General features: G+C 40.2%; 1 protein-coding gene across 3 annotated transcripts in view; it reads left to right on the top strand.

Moving 5' to 3' along the window:
• Nucleotides 1-21,910, top strand: part of mbtps1 (membrane-bound transcription factor peptidase, site 1) — a 139,673-nt gene extending 117,763 nt beyond the window's left edge. For all 3 annotated transcript variants that reach the window (XM_043707205.1, XM_043707204.1, XM_043707203.1), the window contains 5 exons: nucleotides 3,090-3,230; nucleotides 13,804-13,935; nucleotides 15,591-15,717; nucleotides 18,017-18,147; nucleotides 21,118-21,910. In XM_043707205.1, the coding sequence (XP_043563140.1) occupies nucleotides 3,090-3,230; nucleotides 13,804-13,935; nucleotides 15,591-15,717; nucleotides 18,017-18,147; nucleotides 21,118-21,311 (725 nt within the window). In that variant the 3' untranslated portion in view covers nucleotides 21,312-21,910. The remainder of the gene's footprint in view (nucleotides 1-3,089; nucleotides 3,231-13,803; nucleotides 13,936-15,590; nucleotides 15,718-18,016; nucleotides 18,148-21,117) is intronic.
• The last annotated feature ends 635 nt before the right edge of the window (nucleotides 21,911-22,545 follow it).

Below are 22,545 nucleotides of genomic sequence, written 5' to 3'. Positions count from 1 at the left end.
AGATGTGTTGGAGGGCATCTTTAACCACGTGGGAAGGGAAATTGCGGTCTCTAAAGAAGGAGGCCATCTGGTGTGTTCTGTGGTGGAACTGGTCCTCCTGGGAGCAGATACGGTGGAAGCGGAGGAATTGGGAATACGGGATGGCATTTTTGCAAGAGGTAGGGTGGGAAGAGGTATAATCCAGGTAGCTGTGGGAGTCGGTGGGTTTGCAAAAAATGTCAATGTCAAGTCGGTCGTCATTAATGGAGATGGAGAGGTCCAGGAAGGGGAGGGAGGTGTCAGAGATGGTCCAGGTAAATTTAAGGTCAGGGTGGAATGTGTTGATGAAGTTGATGAATTGCTTAACCTCCTCGCGGGAGCGCAAGGTGGCGCCAATGCAGTCATCAGTGTAGTGGAGGAAGAGGTGGGGAGTGGTGCCGGTGTAATTACGGAAGATCATCTGCTCTACGTAGCCAACAAAGAGACAGGCATAGCTGGAGCCCATACGTGTGCCCATGGCTACCCCTTTGGTCTGGAGTTTGTCCTTTCTGGTACAGGTGTCTGTGACAGTCTTATCAGTAGAGTAACAACCACAATTCAGCTTTCCAACAGGGATGATGACATGGCTGGGGATGGGGTTGGATGTATTAGAAAAGGATATCTAACCTCTGATTTCCATCAAAGGAAAAACTGTCCTATGAATTGTGGAGGTGGGAGGGGCCTGATTGAAATAGGGGCAACTTTTTCACGCAGAGGGTGGTACATGTATGGAATAATCTGCCAGAGGATGTGGTGGAGGATGGTACAATTGCAACATTTAAGAGGCATTTGGATGGTATATGAATAGGAAGGGTTTGGAGGGATATGGGCCGGATGCTCGCAAGTGGGACTAGATTGGGTTGGGATATATGGTCGGCATGGATGGGTTGGACCAAAAGGTCTGTTTCAATACTGTGCATCTCTATGATTCTATGATCAATAGGTTGTTAATTAGGCAAATTAATACACCGCTTAAATTCAAATATCTTTGTGTCCAGAGGGTTTTAATTGGGGCTTGGGGTTTACTGGGGGTTTGTCTGCCAGTAATCACTGTCCAGACTGCTTGATGAATTTAAAAATTAAATGATCAAGTGCAGAAAGGAACAATGGTGGCGATAACACATCATTCCCAGCTGCATGAATTGATACAACACCTTTCAATTAGAATTGTTTGGGCATTTGCTTATGTTAAAAGAAATATTGGAGCCCAAAACAAGAGGTTTAACAATCCAGAGGCAGAGCATAATGAGTTTTTAAGAAGCTTGTGAAGGAGGAGGGAAGGAAGTGGGAGGGGAGAAGAATTAGAACAAGTAGAAGAAAGCATGATCACTTGAGAATATTCAGAAAGAACAATCTTAAGGTGATTGAAGGTGTGAATTAGAGTTTCAGTAGCAGTGAAGGAGGTTCAGTGCATCATGTTCCAAAGGTTGAGAAGTATCCTGGCAGGTGGCATAAAGATAAAAGCTCTGTGCTGATTAAAATGTCATGGCTGAAGCACTATCCAGCTCTAAATGGGAGTACTTAAGGGATTGATTCTACTGTTGAGTTGTACATGCAATGAAGTATATAAAGAATTAAGATACTAAGGTGATTCAAGAGCTTAATAAAATTGCTGCTCCCAGGTGTCAAACACCATACATTAATGCATTCTTAATTACTTTTGTACATTGTGATTGATATAAATGATTATGCTTTGCTTATTTTGGCTGTCATGAATCTGCTATTTCTCAAGTGGGATTTTTAGATAGTACTATGTGCAGGGGCTATTTGTGAATATGCTTGTCATCTTGTCAAGAAATCTCAAAGGACAAACATTGATTTTCATTTACATTTTGGCATTCAATTTAACAATGAGTCAGATTAATTTGAACTGCAACTAAGAACCCTGCAGGCGCTGTGTACTTGCACTGCTTTCACCTTGCCAGGAAATGTAATGAGTAAGTCAATACTAGAGAAATCCTATCCAAAATCAACCAAATGTAGGACTTGTCACAGTATGATTTCATTGCAAATGAATTGGCCCTTTGTTAAGAGATTTAATGTTTAAATATCCAGTTCCTTTTACCAGTCAGTCGTCATGTCTGTTTTTTGTGTGTGATTAGATTACAGGAGGTTCTCAATAAATGTTGTATTGATAGCTCCATTTATGAAGTTGCATGTGTATGAAAGATTTGTTGCTTTTAGTTACATTGCTTTTATGTAATTCTTATAAACCTTTTATACATTGACTACAATGCAGATATATAGGGGGGGCTGTTTAACATCCTAATATAGAAGACTTCTGGATGTAAGATTTCAATTAACCATAAAATGGTTAAGAGCATAGAATGCTGACATTCAGCCCATAGTTTCTATGGTACCCTTCTGAGGACCAATTAACCTAGTTCTACTCATTTACCTTTTTGCCTGTAATCCTGCAAATGTTTGTTTTCAGATCAGGATCCAGGTGTCTTTTGGTGACTGCTGAGATCTTATCCACTAGAAATCAGTTAGAGCATTCCCATGCTAGAATCCTAACCAACCCCTGTGTGATGGAGTTTTCCTCATGTGGCCATTGTTTTGTTTTTGAAACCTATTAGCCTAAATCTGTGCCTTCTAGTTCTTGGTCTTGTCTCCAAAGTGAGCAATTTCTCTTGATCTACTCTGTACAGACCCCTGATTTTAAATGCATTTGTCAGACTGCTGCTCAACTTTCTCTTCAGTTCTACGTAACTGAAGTTCCTCATCCCTGAAATTGTATATTTTCTTTGCGTGCTCTGTGATGCCTTCACGTAGAAGTAATGAATTGATTTTTCTTGAATTTATAATTTAACTAGAATTTCAGTTTCTGTGCTGTAGACTATCATGAATGCTCCTCCTCCTGATTTTGTGACCAGAGAAGCTGGTAACATTTATACAAAAAACCTGAATTGAACATTTCCTTAATTTTGAAATTAATATTAATTGAATTATAATTTTCTGGTTCGTCACTGTTTTTTTCATTAAGAGAAATACATGTGTAGGTTTTGTTTAACTTGTAAAGGATTTAACTTTCAAATAAACCATGTCTTCTTGTTCTTGGTCTCTTTCAGGTCTGGAGGTTTTAAAACAAGAAACAAGTGTAGTTAAAAATGTCCCTATTCTTGGATTATATCAGACACCATCTGATGGTGGTGGGCGGATTGTTTTGTACGGAGATTCCAATTGTCTGGATGATAGTCATAGACAAAAAGGTATAGAGAAAACTTGTTTGACTTGTATTTCTATGCAGATAATCTTGGTTTAGAAGAAATTTGCAGCATCTAAAAATGGCACATCTTAAACGTACATTAAACTTGCTAAATTACTAAATTTCTCCCAAAGTGCCTCTCTTTGAGACCCCAATATCCTTGTCTGCTCAAAACCTATTATCCATTTCTTTGATTTTTTTGTACCACTGAACAGTAAGTGCAGCTTTCTGTTCATTATTCAAACAAATATTCTTCCAGCTGAACATACAGTAGTGGCTGGCTTTAAGAATGATTTGGAGGTGCCAGTGTTGGACTGGGGTGTACAAAGTTAAAATTCGCACAAAGCCTTTTAAGAATGGCTTTCGGAATGGTGATCATCAGATATGAACTGACCCCACCTTGTGGTTAGTGAGATGATTAGCTGGTTACTCAACTTATATTAGTGTGTCTCGTAATGATTGCAGCAGCCTTATGTGGCGTTCAGTATGCATTAATTACATGGAATATTTTGGCTAGTGACATTCGCAGTGATTAAAACAAATCGAACTTAAAGTGACAAAACTACCCAGACAAGTCTGTAGAATATTGTTATGTTTTTTAAAAAATAAATTGTAATTACATGTTATAGTTAAAATTCAGATGATTAATGACAGCTGAAATCCTTGCATTGATTGTTACCTGAATGCTACATCACTGTTTTGCAATAATTTGCGTTTTTATTGTTCTATATATAAACCATCTGAATTCCTTAATTACACTGCAGCCTGTAATCAGTTCCAGGCATAAGCTGTTCCATGCTTGAGGTTCATTTGAATTCCTGGGTGTGCAGCAAATTTAACTTGAAGAGTTTTGACTTATTTAATTTTAAGTCTTGAATTTAACATGCATCCATGGTAGGGTGTTGCAACACAAGAACTTCCAAGATGTGAAAAGTGCTCATGCCAACTGATTGACCTCCAGGTCAAAATCATCAATGACTGAAATCTTCCATTAACCATTTTTTTTTTAAAAACATGCTAATTTACAATGTGTAATCTAGCTTTGTGCTTTTTCTAAAAATAAAATCTGGTGGAATCACAGGAGTAGATTTTGTTCCAATTATTTTCTATTGTAAATGTCAGATTTTGTTAGATAATGCTTCTGTCAAGTGCCATTGGATGTTAGACTATGTTAAAAATGATGTATTGCTGCTGAACTTTGTAAGGTTCAAAACCACATTTTTGACACAGAGCCCTGTTTGACTCATTTGTATTCACTCAGACACGGTAAAGAAGTGTTTGAAAAATTCATTAGTCTTACTCTGCAATTGCAACCAGCTGCAACCACAAAACAACCCAGTGAAATAGCTGAAACAAATTTTCCAAGTGTTTGTTTCAAAATGTTAGTTTGTCACCTCACTGTGCACGCGCACAGAAAAAACAAAATAGATTAACATTAGGAAAGAACCACCCACAAAATTGCTATTTTCAGTCAGAAATGCAGTCGGCTTTCTTTTGGGCAAGTCCAGGGAAATGTGATTCTTTTTTAAATCTTGTATTACTTTCAATATTAAGTGATCTGACCACCTCCCAACAGGTTGAAAACCTGAACAAAATATCTGGAGAATCAGTAGCTGCTGTTCCATTTTTGACCGATCAAACGTGGAAATATACTCTGACATGCTCATTCTTCTGATGCTTTTAATATTTGAGTAGTTTATTGATATGTCTGAACTGTAGCAATCTTCGTCAATCTGGAAGTGTGTGACCTAAATTAAGATGATAATAGCTAGATGTGGCAGAAAGGATATAGAGCTGAGCAAATTAACAATAGAATGCACAGAAGAAGATTTAAACAAATCAGAAAGAAAAGCAAGTTTTGAGAATAACTGTAGGCAAAAATGTTAATTGCAAAATTAACCAAGTGACTTTAGGCATTCAAAGCAAGTGAAAATTCCAATTACAAAGCAAAGAGGCCTTGTACATTAGAACCTTGAAGTGAGAAAAACTTTGGTGTTGAAAATGGAAACTGTTAATTGTAGGTTGACACATTCAGTTAGAATATATTCCATTAATTTGAAGCTCTTAGTGTCTTAAATAATTTCAGAATGTTTGATAATTGTGATTGATTGATTATTGTTATTGAAATTTGTAAGTGTTTAAAAAATGGGGTTAAAACCAAAACCAAACTCACCAAAAGCCCATTTGCCAATTAAGCACCTTATCCTAACAGCCAGTCAGGAGCAATTGTTTCAATAAATTGGAACTTAAATATATGTTGTTAACACTGCATCTTAGACTCCATCTATATAAAAACATTTAATTTCCATGTGGTTATACTTTTATCTATTTTAAACTGTTAAAACCAAATATAAAATTAATATCTTCAAACTATGTATAAAATCATAGAATGATGTAGGTCAGGAGGAGTCCATTAAGTAGAATGGGCTCAGTTCATGAGAGGTGCAATCCTTGAAATGTTTGACATTCTTAGCTTGGAAAGCTAGCCAGTTTCCCTGGCTGCATGGTCAGAGCAAGGGGCCATAATCTCAAAATGAGGGATTTATTATCTCTGTGTAAGACCACGAGAATTTTTATCATTCAACAGTGTCTTAAATATTCCTATTTTGTGTATATACGCGCACACAAAGTAATCCCCAAAGCTGCAGCATCAGAAAAAGTAACATAAATATAAATTCCAGCTTTTGGGAATCAAACCGCATTATATATAATCATTTATTTACTGGTGTTGATGCTTCATTAGTTTAAAGGTAGGGACAGGAGTCTTTAAACGTTTTCTAATCAGCCATTTCAGAGTTGTCATTATACATCTCTAGAGTTCGTGAGACTTGAACCCTAGGCGTTCTGGCTCAGAACTTCCACTACCACTATACTACACGAACCCATGTTGGTTCCTTTAGATTTTTCCTCTGCTAATTCTAGCAGAAATTTCACAGCCAGTTGACAAGATGGATGTGCAGCAAATGATCAAAGCTGGAAGAGTAACAAGTATACCACTCCATTTGAAGTGAAAATTGTGTTGATTTGGGGGGTTTGTGATTATAGTTACTCAATATAGGCTGTCACTGATTTGTAAGTAGATTTCTGTTTATTGAGTTTAAGAAACACTAGTTTAGATATGTTACCTTCTTTAGTTAGATAAGAAAAGTATGCAAACACGATAATTGGGGATTTGTTCACTAATACCAGAAGTCAAGCATGCTGTTGGTGCAGAATATTTCTGTTGTGTCAAAGTGGCGGGGGAAGCATCCTGCTCTTTAGCTGAGGTGTTAGAAAACTCTTTCCTTCGTCTTTGTCCTTTCTTTTTTGGACTGTCTTCCATCTGCCTGGTGAAGACAACCCCCCCTGGCCCTAGTCTATTCCCAGTCCCAATATGGATTGGACTTAGTACTGGTGTAGTTACTCCACTACAGCATGTAATGTGGCTGCTGAACTCTCATGGCCTCTGTGGCTTGTTTAGAATGAATTTGACATCTTTAACTTTAGGCCCCAGTTTAGAATTTGCTTAACCCCTGCTGACTTCCTCTAGCACTTCCCTCCTTTCCTGAATATTCCTCTTGTCTGCCTATATCTGCAAGTTAGTTTACCATTCTTTCTAAGAAGAGATGCTACTTATTTTCAAAATCAGCACATTAATAGTCGGGTGCATTGGCGTCAGCTAAATTTTTTTCCATTCCTTGGGCATTGTGACACTTTTTTTGTATTCATATGTTAGAAATTTGGAAAGTGTGTAATGAGTGAAAAGTTAGCTATCTAGAATATGTTCAAATCTTACCTTGTTGGCAATGTTGCATGCAGTGTGTGATCAACCAATATCCTCCTGACTATTCTTCTTGGTGGTTTTACATGAGCTGCTCATCCCTTGTAAGTGTGCTTAAATAAATCCCTCACAGTAAAAGATTTGGAACAATTGGATGTTGAAAGGTGAAAAAAAAATTCACTGAAGGCAAAAATATGCAAATATCATCAGCAGTGTTAAATCATTGGATTAAAGGTGCATGAAATAAATTTGATCCCATTGTTGTCAAAAAAAAGGAAATATGGAATATTAAATGCCTTTGCTAGTACAAGGATATTGCTTGTGGAATGATACCAAGGTTATTGGTGCTAACAGCAATGACAAGAAAGATCACATGATACTACACAATCAGGCTATTGAGACAGATTGTTGAGTGATTCAAATGGTGTTCAGATTAGATTAGATTAGATTAGATTAGATTACAGTGTGGAAACAGGCCCTTCGGCCCAACAAGTCCACACCGACTCGCCGAAGCGAAACCCACCCATACCCCTACATTTACCCCTTACCTAACACTACGGGCAATTTAGTATGGCCAATTCACCTGACCCTGCACATCTTTGGACTGTGGGAGGAAACCGGAGCACCCGGAGGAAACCCACGCAGACACGGGGAGAACGTGCAAACTCCACACAGTCAGTCGCCTGAGGCGGGAATTGAACCCGGGTCTCTGGCGCTGTGAGGCAGCAGTGCTAACCACTGTGCCACCGTGCCATCCACGCTGTGCCACCGTGCCACCCACCGTTCAGATTGATCTTAATTGTTTTTAATCATAAGATGTGGGTGAAGCTTGTTGGGCCTAAATTTATTACCTATCCCCAGCTGCCCTTGAAAGTCATGGGGGTGGCACAGTGGCTCAGTGGTTCGCACTGCTGCCTCACAGCGCCTTACAGGACTTGATTCCAGCCTCAGGCAACTATCTGTGTGGAGTTTGCACAATCTCCTCGTGTTTGCGTGAGTTTCCTCTGGGTCCTTTGGTTTCCTCCCACAGTCCAAAGATGTGCAGGTCAGGTGAAATGGCCATGCCAAATTCCCCGTAGTGTTAGGTGCATCAGTCAGAGGGAAATGGGTCTGGGTGGGTTACTCTTCAGAGGGTCAGTGTGGTCACGTTGGGCCAAATGGCCTGTTTCCACACTGTAGGGTATCTAATTTAATATTTAAAAGAAAATGCTGCCTTGAACTGCTGTAGTCCGTTTAATGTAGGTAGACCCACAGTGCTATTAGGAAGGAAGTTGCAGGGCTTTGATGCAGTGACACAGAAGGAACGGCAGTGTATTTCCAATCATAGGAACAAATTACTACAGATGCCACAATCTGGACTGAAAACAAAACATACTGGACGTCACAGCGGGTCAGGAAGCATCCAGGAGAGAAAGCAAGCCAACGTTGAGTCCAGATGACTCTTCATTAGAGCTGACATGAAGTGTTGAGAGGGCAGAATTTATGCAATAGGAAGGGGATGGAGTACTGGAGGAGGAAGGATGTTGATAGTTCAGATTAAACAATTGGAATGTGAGAATGGCAGAGCAATGGTGTGTCAGACTGGAAAGAACAGACAGTCCCATGAGGAGGAGAGGAGAGAGGACATGGTGGCAGAGAATATAACAAGTAAAGCTAAACAAAAGGGAAGGAATGCGAGTGGGTTCACAGTTTGAAGGTGTTAACTCAGTATTAAGTCCAGAAGGTTGTGAAGTGCTAGACTTAATATTGGGCTCAACACATTCAAATTTTGGCAGTTAGACACACCATTGTTGTGCCATTCTCTCATTCTGGTCAACTGGCTCGAACGTAGAAGGCAGAGGGTGGCAGTGGGGGTGTTGCTTTTCAGACTGGAGGCCTGTGATCAGTGGTGTGCCACAAGGATTGGTACTAGATCCACGGCTTTTCGTCATTTATATAAATGATTTGGATGTGAACATAAGTATGGTTAGTAAGTTTGCAGATGACGCCAAAATTGGAAGTGTAGTAAGCAGCGAAGAAAGTTAACACAAAGTACAATGGGTCCGAGGTCAGATTGTCTAATGGGCCGAGAGTGGCAGATGGAGTTCAATTTCGATGAATGCAAAGTGCTGCATTTTGGAAAGGCAAATCAGGGCACTTGTTGAGGTCCTGGAGAGGGTTGCTGAACAAAGAGACATTGGAGTGCAAGTTCATATTTCCTTGAAAGTGGTGTCCCAGGTAGTCAGGATAGTGAAGAAGGTGTTTGGTGTGCTTGCCTTTATTGGTTAGTGCATTGAGTACAGGATTTGGGAGGTCTTGTAACTGTACAAGAGATTGGTTGGTTAGGCCACTTTTGGAATATTGTGCCCAATTCTGGTCTCCCTGCTAAAGGAAGGATGTTGTGAAACTTGAAAGGGTTCAGAAAAGATTTATAAGGATGTTGTCAGGGTTGAAGGATTTGATCCATAGGGAAAGGCTGAATAGTCTGGGGCTGTTTTCCCTGGAGCGTTGGAGGTTTATGAAATCATGAGGGGCCTGAATAGGGCAAATAGACAAAGTCTTTTCCCTGGGATGGAGAGATTCCAGAACTACAGGGCATGGTTTAAGGTGAGAGGGGAACAATTTAAAAGCCACCTAAGAGGCAACGTCTTCACACAGAGAGCGGTGCGTATATGGAATGAGTTGCCAGAGGGAGTGGTGGAGGCTGGTTCAATTACAGCATTTAAAAAGGCATGTGGACGGGTATATGAATAGGAAGGGTTTGGAGGGTAATGGGCCAAATGCTGGCAAATGGAACTAGATTAATTGAGGATATCGGCATGGACGAGTTGGATGGAAGGGTATCTTTGCATGCTGTACAGCTTTGCTTTCTTTCCATGGATGTTGCCTGACCTGCTATGACCTCCGGCATATTTTGTTTTCAGTATTTCCGATTCTGATTGGTGAGTCGCTTGGGGAATTTGCAGGGAGGTGGTGGTGTGCCCGTGTATGTGGTGCTCCTGTCCTTCCGGATGGTGTTTAATTCATTCATATGACATGAGCATTGCTGGCTGGACAGCATTCGTTACTCTTCCCTAGTTAGCTTTGAAGATGGTGGTGAGCAGTCTCCTTGAACCACTGCAGTCCAAATGTTATAGGTAGAGCAATAATGCTGTTGGGAAGGGAATTCCAGGAATGGCTATGTATTTTCCAAGTCAGGATGGTGAGTAACTTGGAGGGGAACCTGCAGGTGGTGGTCTTCCCATGTATTTGCTGCCCTTGTCCTTCTGGATGGAAGTGTTCGTGGATTTGGAAGCTGCCATCCAAGGATCTTCAGTGAATTTCTGCGGTGCATCTTGGATATCATACTATTGCTACTGTGGTGGTCGTAGAGGGAGTGGATGTTGTGCTAGTCAGGTGGGGTGCTTTAACCTGGATAGTGTCAAGCTGCTTGAATGTTGTTAGGGTTGCACCCATCTAGGCAATTGTGAAGTATTCCATCACGATGTTGCCTTGTGCCTTATAGGTAATGGACAAACTTTGCGTGATCAGGAGGTGAGTTAGTTGATGCAGTGTTCGTAGCCACTCTATTTATATGGTGAGTCCAGTTAAATACCTAGTCAATGGTTACCCCAAGGATGGTGATAACACCATTGAATGTCAAGGAGCAGTGGTTAGATCGTCTCTGATTGGAGATGGTCATTGCCTGATATTTGTGTGGCATGAATGTTACTTGCCACTTAGCAGCCCAAACCTGGACATTGTACTTACCTTCTTATGTTTGAACATGGACTGATTCAGTTTCGAAGAACAAATGACTGATGCTGAACATTGAGCAATCATCAGCAAGCATCCCCACTTCTGATCTTAAGATGGAGGGAGGTCATGGCTTTGGATTGTGCTGTCTAAGGAGCCTTGATGAATCTTGTGGTGCAGTGTGTCTTGTATCTAGTATGCCCTGCTATGCCGAGCATTAGTGATCGAGGGATTGAATATTTGTAGATCTGATGCCAGTCAAATGTGCTGCTTTGTCCTGGGTAATGTCAGGGTTCTTGCACATTTTTGGAATGACTCCAACCAGCAGGACATTTATCCCTGATTCATGTTGGCTCCAGTTTTGCTAACACATTGCAAATGGGGCCTTATTGTCAAGGGCAGGATGTCATACCTTGCCTCTCCTCTTGAATTCCAGCTCTTTTCTCCATTTGGGACAAGCCTGTAATAAGATCAGGAGCTGAGTGACCCCTGGTGATCCAAACTGAGCATCAATGAGCAGGTTATTGCTGAGCAGATACTGCCTGATAGCCCTGGTAATGAACCTTCCATCACTTTGCTGATTGAGAATACACTGGTACAGAAATTGTCTGGGTTGGCTTTATCCTTCTTATTGTGTATGGGACATATTTGGGCATTCTTCCACATTGGACAGATGGGGTGGTGGAGAGGGGTGGGGCGGGGGTGGTGGAGAGGGGTGGGGCGGGGGTGGTGGAGGGGGGTGGGCGCAGTATGTGATCATCAACAAGAGGCTTCCCTGGCCAGACTATACCTGATACCATGAGACCTAATGGGGTCTGGTGTCAGCATTGAAGGATTTCATTTTGAAGTGTTGTAGCTAATTCATGATTTATATTGTGGGATGAAATGTATATAGATTGTGATATTATACAATAAATCAATGTTTGACAATTAATATGAATTCTCTTATGGTGTTGGTTTCCTTTTATTCTAGTCCCACTGTTTTTATCTGGGCCCAAATCCAGCATCCATGTCAATCTCTTAAAATTTGACCCATATAAAAGTTGACCTTGTGACTTTGGGTTTAAAAAAAGGTCTCAAAAGTTTGATGTGTGTGTGTGTGTGTGTGTATAATTCTCTATCCTGGGAAGCAGTAGATATTCTGTTATCGAGACTCTGGTAGATTTTTAGGTAGTGAAAGGGGGTACAGAGGGAAAGTGGGATTGGGATAGATGATCAGCCATGAACATTGTGACACAGCCTCAAAAAGCTTCTCCTGCTCCTACCACCTTCCATTCTGCAAAAGAACTAAATGCATACAAATAAGTGTAGTTATTTTGTAAATTATATGTATTAGTGTCAGTTCTAATGTTTTATGAGAGCAGAATGCGTGCATTTGAGCTATAAATAAACTAATTGTAAGTACCGAGCACAGATACTGTATATAGATTTTACAGTGCATGTGCTGTTTCCAAAATATAACACTCCTATCATTATAAAACTCTGTTGTCTCGCTGTAGGAAAATGACACCAGTATAGTAAAAACAATGCAGTTTCTTTTATTTATCTGTTCATTGCTGCTCATAAAGACCTTGATCTATCTGTTAGTGAGTTCACCACATTTGTGTGTTCCACTCCATGCCTAGAGAACAGCTGTTCGGGTGCAGGCAGATGGAAAGCACAACAATCTGATTTGTTTAGCAAAGAGAGATGCTGCATGGTTTGTTAGTTTTTCAGTTAGAAGATCCTTGTGCCTGCTCCACTGTGCCAGTAAGTTCACAGCTAATCTCCTCCTTCAGCTAAACCTTCACAAAACCTCAATCATCACCTCTCCATCCTTGTACCATTTGTTTCTAGGTCTCTAAAGATTCGGTCAAACAGCAATTTGTCCATACTGACAGGGCATCTTGAACTGAACCAGTCCTATTTGCCTGTGTTTAATCTATATCCCTTGAACCCTTTCCCATACGTGTACGTTTCCAAATATCTTTTAAATGTTATAATTGTACCCACCTCTACTGTTTCCTCTGGCAGTTCATTCCTTTCATGCATCTCTCTCTGTGTGAAAAAGTTGCCCCTGGGTCCTTTTTAAATCTTTTCCCCCTCGCCTTAAACCTATGCCCTCCAGTTTTGGACTTCCTTACCCTGGGAGAAAATCCTTAGCTATTCACCGTAACTATGTCCCTCATGATTTTCTAAACCTCTGCCTCCGTTCCAGGGAAAAAGTCCTATCCAATCTGGCCTCTTATAACTCAAACCCTCCAACCCTGACAACATCCTTGTCTATTTTTTTCTGTATCCTTTCTAGTTTAACATCATCCTTTTCTATAGCAGGGTGACCAGAATTGTATGCACTATTCTAACAATGGCCTCATCAATGTCTTATTCAACCTCAGCATGACATCCCAACTCCTATGCTAAATGCTGTAACCAAGGCAATTGTGTCAAATACTACCTTCACAGCCCTGTCTACCTGCAACCCCACTTTCAAGAATCTGTGATCCTGCACCCCTAGATCTGTCTGTTTTACAACACTCCCCAGAGCCCTATCATTAACTCTGAGTCATGCCTTGGTTTGTCTTACCAAAATGCATCATTTCACATTTATCTAAATTAAACTTCATCTGCCACTTCTCACCCCATTAGCCCATCTTGTTCTCTTAGATAATCTTACCAACAGGATAGTCAAGCTGCCTGAAGATTGGTGTGGATATTATAGGGTGCAATTATAAATTGTACAAGTATAAAAGCTGTTCCTTCTCTCACCAACTCCTTACTTGGTTTTCATTTAGCAATCTCTGCGAAAGTGTACTGAACGATTTAACATCAACAGCCCTCTAGATCAAGAAGTTGAACACTTTGCAGGTCTGAGTGTGAGGAAAAAATTCTCATGATGCTGAATGGTTGAACCCAAGATCCTCCTCTTACTGCGATCTTACTATTTGTAAAATGGAACTTGGCTACATGCTAACGTATAGGAAGCTCTGGTATAAGAGGTTGTTTCCAATGGGTTTGTCTATAAGGATTTCTTCTCTGTGACTATCCTGAACTTTTTGTTTTGTCACCTGAATGCATTTGTTTTTAGCTTGAAGAACTTAACTGTATGTTTATCCCTTGTCCCCAGACTGCTTCTGGTTGCTTGATGCTCTCCTTCAATACACCTCGTATGGCGTGATGCCCCCAAGCCTGAGCCACTCTGAAAATAGGCAGCAACCTCCATCTGGAACCGAGCATCGACTACCAGAGCGGATGGAAGGTAAGGCTGTTTGTAAATTCATAACTCAAGTAAAACTTCTGGAGATGTTCTGTTGTAAAGTTTGTTCAATGTTCCAACGGTAAACATACACTAGTCCTTCTCTCTGATTGTCATCCTTATTCTGGGATTTGGCCACATTGTGATGAACCCTTTCAATTACTGATGTTAACAAATGAAAAATTGAAATATCACAGAAGTGAGACATTTTAAATAACTGCTGTATTCTCTACAATATTTATTAACATATCTTAAAATATTTTCAAAGTTTGAAATCTCATTTTGATTTCACTAATTTCCCCTTCTATGTGAACACTACGTAAATGCAACGTTTGTCAAATATTTAACCTTAGTTGGTGATTTGAATTTTTATTCCTAATGGCCAATAGAATTTATGTCACTGTCTTTTTGCAATTTGCACTTGATTTTGTCCTGCAGATGTGCTCTAGCCCCCTCTGCTGGTTCAGGCATAAACTGCTCTTTTGAAAACTGTAAAACTGAAAGCAAATAAAATTGACTTAGAGGTGCCGATATTGGACTGGGGTGGACAAAGTTAAAAATCGCCCAACATCTGGTTATAGTCCAACAGGTTTATTCCCAAGCACCAGCTTTCAGAGCATTGCTCCTTCATCAGGTGGTTCTGGAGGTTAAGATCATGCTCACAGAATTGATGGCCAAAGGAGTCCAGTGTCAGGAGAGTGGTGCTGGAAAAGCACAGCCGGTTAGACAGCATCTGAGGAGCAGGAGAATTGACGTTTCAGGCTTGATGAAGGGCTTATGCCTGAAACGTCAATTCTCCTGCTCCTCAGATGCTGTCTAACCGGCTGTGCTTTTCCAGCACCATACTCTCGACTCTGATCTCCAGCAACTGCAGTCCTCACTTTCTCCCAAAGGAGTCCAGTGTCATGGAGATGTGATACAGTAAACAATCTTAGATTAAAACTTTCACCTTTTATAATTTGATATGCTGGTTTCTGTTCTTTGATATGTAAATACCAGAACTACTTTTAAATATTTTAAACAGTCAGTGTGAAGTCTGTGTGTGTCCCAATGCTATGTCAAACTGACAAACCCTCTATAGGTTTACAGAGCTTCCCATGGATTCATGCAGTCCTTGAGCAAAGTAAAATGTAATTCTGCAAAAACAAATTCACCCCCATAAGCTTAGGTGTGCTCATGTGAGAGCAACAGATTTTGTCTGTGTGTGTGAGTGAGAGAGAGCTTGGTTAAGTGTGCGTGAGAGGATGCGTATGTCAGTGTGAGTGCAGAGGGTCTATGTGCATGCATATGAGAGAGAGCTTGTGTATGAGGGATGGTCTTCATGGGTGTAAGAGTATGTAGGGGTGTGTGTGTGAGTGTATTGTGCAGTGGGATCATCTGTAGTGTGACATGAACCCAAGGTCCCAGTTGCTATCAGCTTCTGCTCAGCCACTCTGCGTTGTTGCCTGTCCTGAAGTCTACCTTGGAGGAAGGTCACCCGAAGGTTGGAGGCCAAATGTATACACGCATAGACATTCATGCTACTTTCTGCCATTTAACTTGTATGTTAGTTTTTCTTTCCTGGAGAAGTTAATAGATACCAAATATTTTACCCTTTGTATTCTGAAGTCAAAGTTGACCACATTCAATTCTAATTTTGTTCTTATCCCAATTCTTAGGCAACCACTTGTATCGATTTTCCAAAGTTCTTGAACCACACCTCGCAGACCCCAAACCTCGTCCTCTTCCAGCATGTCCTCACCTATCTTGGGCCAAGCCGCAACCTCTGAATGAGACAGCACCAAGGTTAGTGTGTGACAATAGATAGCTTATTAGTGTCCATCTGTCTTTGCATAAATCATGATGTGGTTAACCAATAACCAAGCACTACCAATTTGTAAAAACAATAAAGATAACTACTTGCAGCCGTACCCTGTAGTTGTATGGTCCTTGTTTCGAAGAAAGTCTGATCAGTTTAATGTAGAAAGATGTAATATTGAAGTTTCCATGTGCAAGATACATTTGAAGTCAGAAAGTAGAAACAGAAGAGAAAATGGAATAAAATATGGGAGCAGGTGGACAATTGCTAAACTAGTGCTTTGCAGAGATTGTGAAAGTAACTTGACAAGAATTTTGCAGGTGTTTTCCCAGAAGAGGATCATCTTTTTTTAAAGCAAATTTTGCAAGTAGACAATGGAAATAAGGGATGAAGAACATCAAAAACTGTCAGGTGATGTGTAACTTAGAACTTGAGCATGTAGCAAATCTGTGAAGAGATTGAGACAAGATTCTTCTGTGGCAGGAGAGCATTTTGAAAAGGCAAATCAGGGCAGGACTTATACACTTAATGGGAGGGTCTTGGGGCGTGTTGCTGAACAAGGAACCTTGGAGTGCAGGTTCATAGTTCCTTGAAAGTGGAATCACAGAATTGTGAAGAAGGTGTTTAGTGTGTTTGCTTTTATTGATCAGTGCATTGAGTGCAGGTGTTGGGAGGTCATGTTGTGGCTGCACAGGATATTTGGTTAGGCCACTGTTGGAATATTGCGTGCAATTCTGGTCGCCTTGCTATTGGAGGGATGTTGTGAAATTTGAAAGTGTTCAGAAAAGATTAACAAGGATGTTGCCAGGTTTAAGCTATAGTGAAAGGCTGAATAGACCAGGGCTGTTTTTCCTGGAGCGTTGGAGGCTGAGGGGTGAACTTATAGAGGTTTGTAACATCACGAGTGGCATGGATAGGATAAATAGACAAAATCTTTTCCCTGGGGTGAGGGAGTTCGAAACTAGAGGGCAGAGGTTTAAGGTTAGAGGGAAAGATATAAAAGGAACCTAATGGGAAACTTTTTCACGCAGAGGGTGGTGCGTGTATGGAATGAGCTGCCAGAGGAAGTGGTGGAGGCTGGGACAATTACAACATTTAAAAGGCATTTGGATGGGTATTATAATAGGAAGGGTTTGGAGGGATATGAGCCACATGTTGGCAAATGGGAACTAGCTAGGTTTAGGATATCTGGTTGGCATGGATGAATTGGACTGAAGGGTCTGTTTCCATGCTGTGTATGTCTATGACTGTAAATGAATGACGTTTGTCAAGAGATAGTGCATGGTAATGTGTGAGTTTGTAGTGGAAAATACAGATACAGTGGTGGTCTGCATAGGTTAACCATTAGAAATGGCGAGGAGAATGAAAGCCCTCATTCCTGATGAAGGGCTCATACCCAAAATGTCGATTCTCCTGCTCTTTGGATGTTGCCTGACTTGCTGTGCTTTTCTAGAACCACACTCTCGAGTTAGAAGTGACTACATAAGTTTCCTTAATGAAATTGATGCTGCCTAATGTTCCCTTTGTATAAAGTCAGCAAGATATATCTGGTTTGAGGTACAGATGTGAAATCTTAGCAAAGTTGTGGAACTAGATTCCTAATGTATCTGTATTGTATTGCAAGTTGGTTGATCCAAATCTTGGATCTAAGTGGTCAGTTGACATGGCTGATGAAACATGTCGATTATTAGTCATTCATTTAGGGTTTGAAGGACATGAGGTAAACCACTAAGTTAACCAAGCCCTCTCTGAAGATGAGACTGTTTGTATGCAATTGGCTTTGGTGTACTGCCAACTTCAGCTAGCTTCCATTTAAAAATGCAGAGCTAATTTGAAAAATTGCATGCTTTTAAAATAACAATAATTTCATTGTAATCAACCTATGGCAATTGTAAATGCCTTCTAAAATTTGAAAATGTGATTGGGTCACCCTTGCATAGACTTAAACGGAGAAGGAGTGTTCAAAATTAATTTTGGACTTCATATAGAAATGTCCACAGAAGATATGATGTTGAAAATACAACTTTTTAGTTGTAAGGTCTATTTATTAACTTAATTTCAGTTTTAAATTGAAAGTTTGTTTTCTAGTTTTGGGAGACATTTTCTGACAGTTGATTATGTGGCTCTTTTTTTGTTTGCTCTACAAAGATTGATCTCCAATCTAAATTGCAAATTGTGAATTTTGCTTAAAATAACAGAACAAAGTATTATGAAGTAAACTTAGTTTCTGGAGTTAGTACTAGCCTGTATCACAGGTGAACAGCTTTTATTATTTATCCTCCTCAGTAACCTTTGGAAGCACCAGAAGTTGTTATCCATCGACCTAGACAAAGTGGTTCTGCCAAATTTCAAGCAAAACCGTCCCCAAGTGCGACCTTTATCACCAGGTGAAAGTGGGGCCTGGGATATTCCTGGAGGTGAGTACTGGAATTAACTCTTGAACTTTTGTTCATTGAAAGTGAACAGAAACAAGACACTGATGACTGTTCCAAACTGAGGCCATCAAAGACTAAATATTCCAACTGTTCATTTTACAAGAAGAATGGGTCAGTGTGCAAACGTAACACATTCTATTGTTAGCATTTGTGGGAAAGCTTCAGAAACATTACTGATCACTCACTGATGTGAAAAACTGGGTGCCATTTCATGCAATTGATAATATCTCTATTGCATATGGCAATAAGGTAATATAATGGAAGGTTTTTTTTTATTCCTGTTCTTTACTTGAGTCATTTTGGAGTTTTGTGGAATTGAAAGGGGTGAGAGAAGCAGAATAACTGAGATGTTGCTACATTATTAAAATGTCCTCTGATTTTGTTCCATTTGAATGAATGATGATTTATGAATGAATGATTTATTTTCTCTCAGCCTAAGACTTGGGAAGATAAGGATGAAGTATTGAGATGGTTTTCTGATGCATTATGATTCGAGATTACTTTCTAAGCATGATGGATTCAGGGAGATGGCAGTATCCTAAATTAAAGCCCAGCAGGGCCATTTAGTGACCTCACTGGTATTTTCTCACAGGCAGAGTGACAATCTCTCATTTGAGTCAGCCTTCCAATAGCATTAGAGCCAGAGGTAGGCCGCAGGGGTCATGGAACATAGAATAGCACAAGAACAGACCCATCTGTCTGTACATGGACCGTATCCCTTTATTCTCTACCTATTCGTGTATCTGTCTAACTCATCTTTAAACTTTGTCGATGTATCTACTTGTACCGCCATCTCAGTCAGTGTGGTCCAGGCACCTACAGTCCTCTGTGTTATTAAAAAAAAAACTTCCTTTGCACTCCTTCAGACTTGCCCTCATAACTTAAATGTATGCCCCTGAGTATTTGACAAAGTTTATATTTTATGCCCTGACTGATGAAGGCAAGCATGCGTAGTCCTTTACTACCTTATCCACTTGTGTGACCATTTTCGCGGAGCTATGGGCTTGCATCCCAAGATCCCTCTGTATATCAGTGCTCATAAGTTGCCTGCCATTTACTGCATACATTGGTGTTCACATTGACGTCCCAGAATGCATCACCTCACACAGTCCAGATTAAACTTCATTTGCCATTTCTCCACCCATCTGATCTAAATCCCGCTGTATCCTTTGGGCAGCTTTTCTCATGATTATAACTCCTCCAATTTTTGTGTTGTTTGCAAGCTCACTAATCAGATAACCTATATTTTCATCCAAATCATTTATGTATATATTACAAACTAGAGGTCCCAGTGCTGATCCTTGCAGAACACAAACTTCCAATCAGAAAAACACCCCTCCAAACCTACCCTGGTCTTCTATGACCAAGCTAATTTTGTGTCCAACTTGCCAACTCACCATGGGTCCCATGTGACTACCCTCATCAATTATCATCATCACGTTCTCAAAAGGTCAGTCAGGTTTGTGAGACAAGATCTCTCTTGAATAAAGACATGCTGATAATCCTGAAAGTCCATTAATCTCCGAATGCAAGTAAATCCTATCTTGAAGAACCTTCACCAATAATTCCCCTACCATTGATGTAGGTTTACTAGCCCATAATATCTTGGATTATCCGTGTTGCGCTTCTGAAATGAAGGATCAACACTGGCATTCTCCAGTCATCCTGGACCGGGCCGATGGCTGAAAAGGATGCGAGGCTCTAGCAATCCCCTCCCTTTACCTCTTTCAGTGTCCTGGGATTGATCTCATCAGGCCCTAGGGCTTTTTCTACCTTAATCTTTTTGGGACACCCAACATCACCACCACCTTTAATATCAACATGCCCCTCCCTAGTCTGACTGTGTATGTCCTTCTCCTTGGTGAATGTCAATGTGAAATATTCATTAAGGACCTCTGGGTCCATTTGTAAATTTCTTCCTTTGTTCTTGAGTGGACCTAATCTTTCTCTAGCCACTCGCTTGGTCCTAATTTATGTATAAAATATCTTAGGATTCTTCTTAATCCAACTGGCCATGACTCCTCATCGTCCTCTTAATTTCTTATTTATGTTCTTTTCTGCTTCCTTTATACTCCTCAAGGGATTTGTTTGATTTCTAGGATCACCACTTTGTAGATCACTCTTCCTGAGAAAGTGCCTGTTCTGCTTATTCTGTACCTCTAGATTTATTGCCTTTGTGCAAGGCAATGCATCCATCTTGCTGCTGGTCTGACATAGAGGCAGTTCTGCTTGCTGACCTTATTAAATACTTCCAGAGGTGGCTTCTTCATCGGGCAGCTCTGGGGAAAATCGCAATCAACATCTTGTCATGGCCACTTCCAGGTTCCTGTCCTGGATTTCATGCTGGAGTCAGGATCACACACCAAATGGGGAAATAAAATTCAATCCCATACTAACTGTCTGAGGTAGTTTACTGAATATTCAATATTCATAGGCTAGCAGTTACTTAGATCATAGGGTGTTGAATTGAGACTGTATTAATTTTTATCGTCTGGGGAACAAGAATTATTGAAGCTAGCACAACTTTTATTGTATGCTCTTTATTTCTGGAAACAACCAAGCTACTGAAATGTTGAACTAAATATACTTATTGGATCAGTTGTGTGTAATTTCATTGCATATGTGTTGCTGTCCTGGGTATTTCAGTTTGAATTTTGAGTAGTATGATTACACTTTTTTCAACACTAATGCAATGCTATTTTTAATTTTTAGAATGTTTTTGAGCGAAGCGAAGCTACATTATTAAATGTCTCCTTTATCCTTTAAAGAAAGATGCTTCAGCATCAGTGTCTATGCTTTCTTGGCTCTTCTGTGATACTTGCAGAAAATAACTCCTTGTTTTATTGGCCTACATCTCAATAATAGATGCCTAATCCATATGTGTTGTCATCTTTCTATACTAACTCAATAATGGGAGTTGAGTACTTTAATTGTAATTTGTCTACTTTTTAGGTATAATGCCTGGTCGATATAACCAAGATGTTGGACAGACAATTCCAGTTTTTGCTTTCCTTGGTGCGATGGTGGTGCTGGCATTCTTTGTGGTACAGATAAAGTCTAAGAGCAAGCCAAAGAGACGGAAGCCACGGGTCAAACGTCCTCTACTGCTTCAGCAGGTGCACCCTCCAAAGACGCCCTCTGTGTGATTGGGGCAGTGGATGACAGCAAATCAAGGCACATCAACTACAGACAGTGAATAGTGCAGTTGGCTGCTTCAAATGGATTTGTAAAAGTACCAACTAAAGACACAAGTGAATTCACTGATATTTCTGACACAATTAAAGACAATGTGGTTTTATGGAGTTGAGACTTTTTTAACAGCAACCCTAACTACCAAAGAAGTGTTCGGTTGCTTTGTATTTATGATTTCCTGGGAACAAAATGGTTCTAAACAAATCAGCCAGTACAAATATTGGGACATCTTGCTCCAGTTTTTGGTTTTATTTTGTTGTCATCATGCAGAACACTTGTTACAAGGGCATTTATAGGTGAGAAATGTATTTTGTAACATGAATCTGCACCCTCATCATACTTAAATAAGAAGGAATTACTGATTCAGATAACGTGGACAATGGCACCTAGCAAGAATAATTGGTAATAACCATACCAAGACGCTCTGTGCTTGAATTGACTTATTTTTATAAAATGGAAACTGCTGCAATTCACTGTAAATATTTATGATGGCAGTTTGCAACCTATTTTCACCATTATCGGTGGAATAAATTTACAGCTCTGCAAGTACAAACTGTGTGGAAAGTTAATTTGATTTTTGGTCATATTAATTGCATAGTGGAAATTGGACCAAGTTTGTTGTACCTTAACACCGGTAAGTCTGTTTGTGTGATAGTCAGGAGTTCAGAAAAACCTTCTTAAAAGGTAGGTTCAGCAGGTAAGCATTTAGTTCATTTTCTTATGGGAGCTGAAATATAATCTCCTGTTCACGACAACCTGCCATTAAAACACACACTCGGCAGTTAGTTAACACGAGTCAAAATCCCAACTTCTCAGCCTTCCTTTATGACTGTTAGCTCCACATCATCTCGCAGTGAAAGTCAGAGAAGGAATTTGGAAACTTGAGAAGTTACAAAGAAAGTAGGGGCAGGAGTCGGCCATTTGGCCCGTATGGCTGTTCCACCTTTCTCTTCAATTGCACAATATAAATCTGGTGGAAACATTAATTTTAATACGGCTACAGGACATAAAGAAATGACGGAAAAGGAAAGCACAGGTGGCAAAGGTAATCATATGGTATCCCATCAACACCCCTCACAATCTCAAGCCACCTGCAGCACCACAGCCCTCTGAGATATCTGCTATCCTATAACCTTCTAGGAGAAAGTGAGGACTGCAGATGCTGGAGATCAGAGCTGAAAATGTGTT

This window comes from Chiloscyllium plagiosum, chromosome 17, assembly GCF_004010195.1.
Source record: "Chiloscyllium plagiosum isolate BGI_BamShark_2017 chromosome 17, ASM401019v2, whole genome shotgun sequence".
Taxonomy (NCBI): domain Eukaryota; kingdom Metazoa; phylum Chordata; class Chondrichthyes; order Orectolobiformes; family Hemiscylliidae; genus Chiloscyllium; species Chiloscyllium plagiosum.
This window is presented reverse-complemented; position numbering and strand designations above follow the sequence as displayed.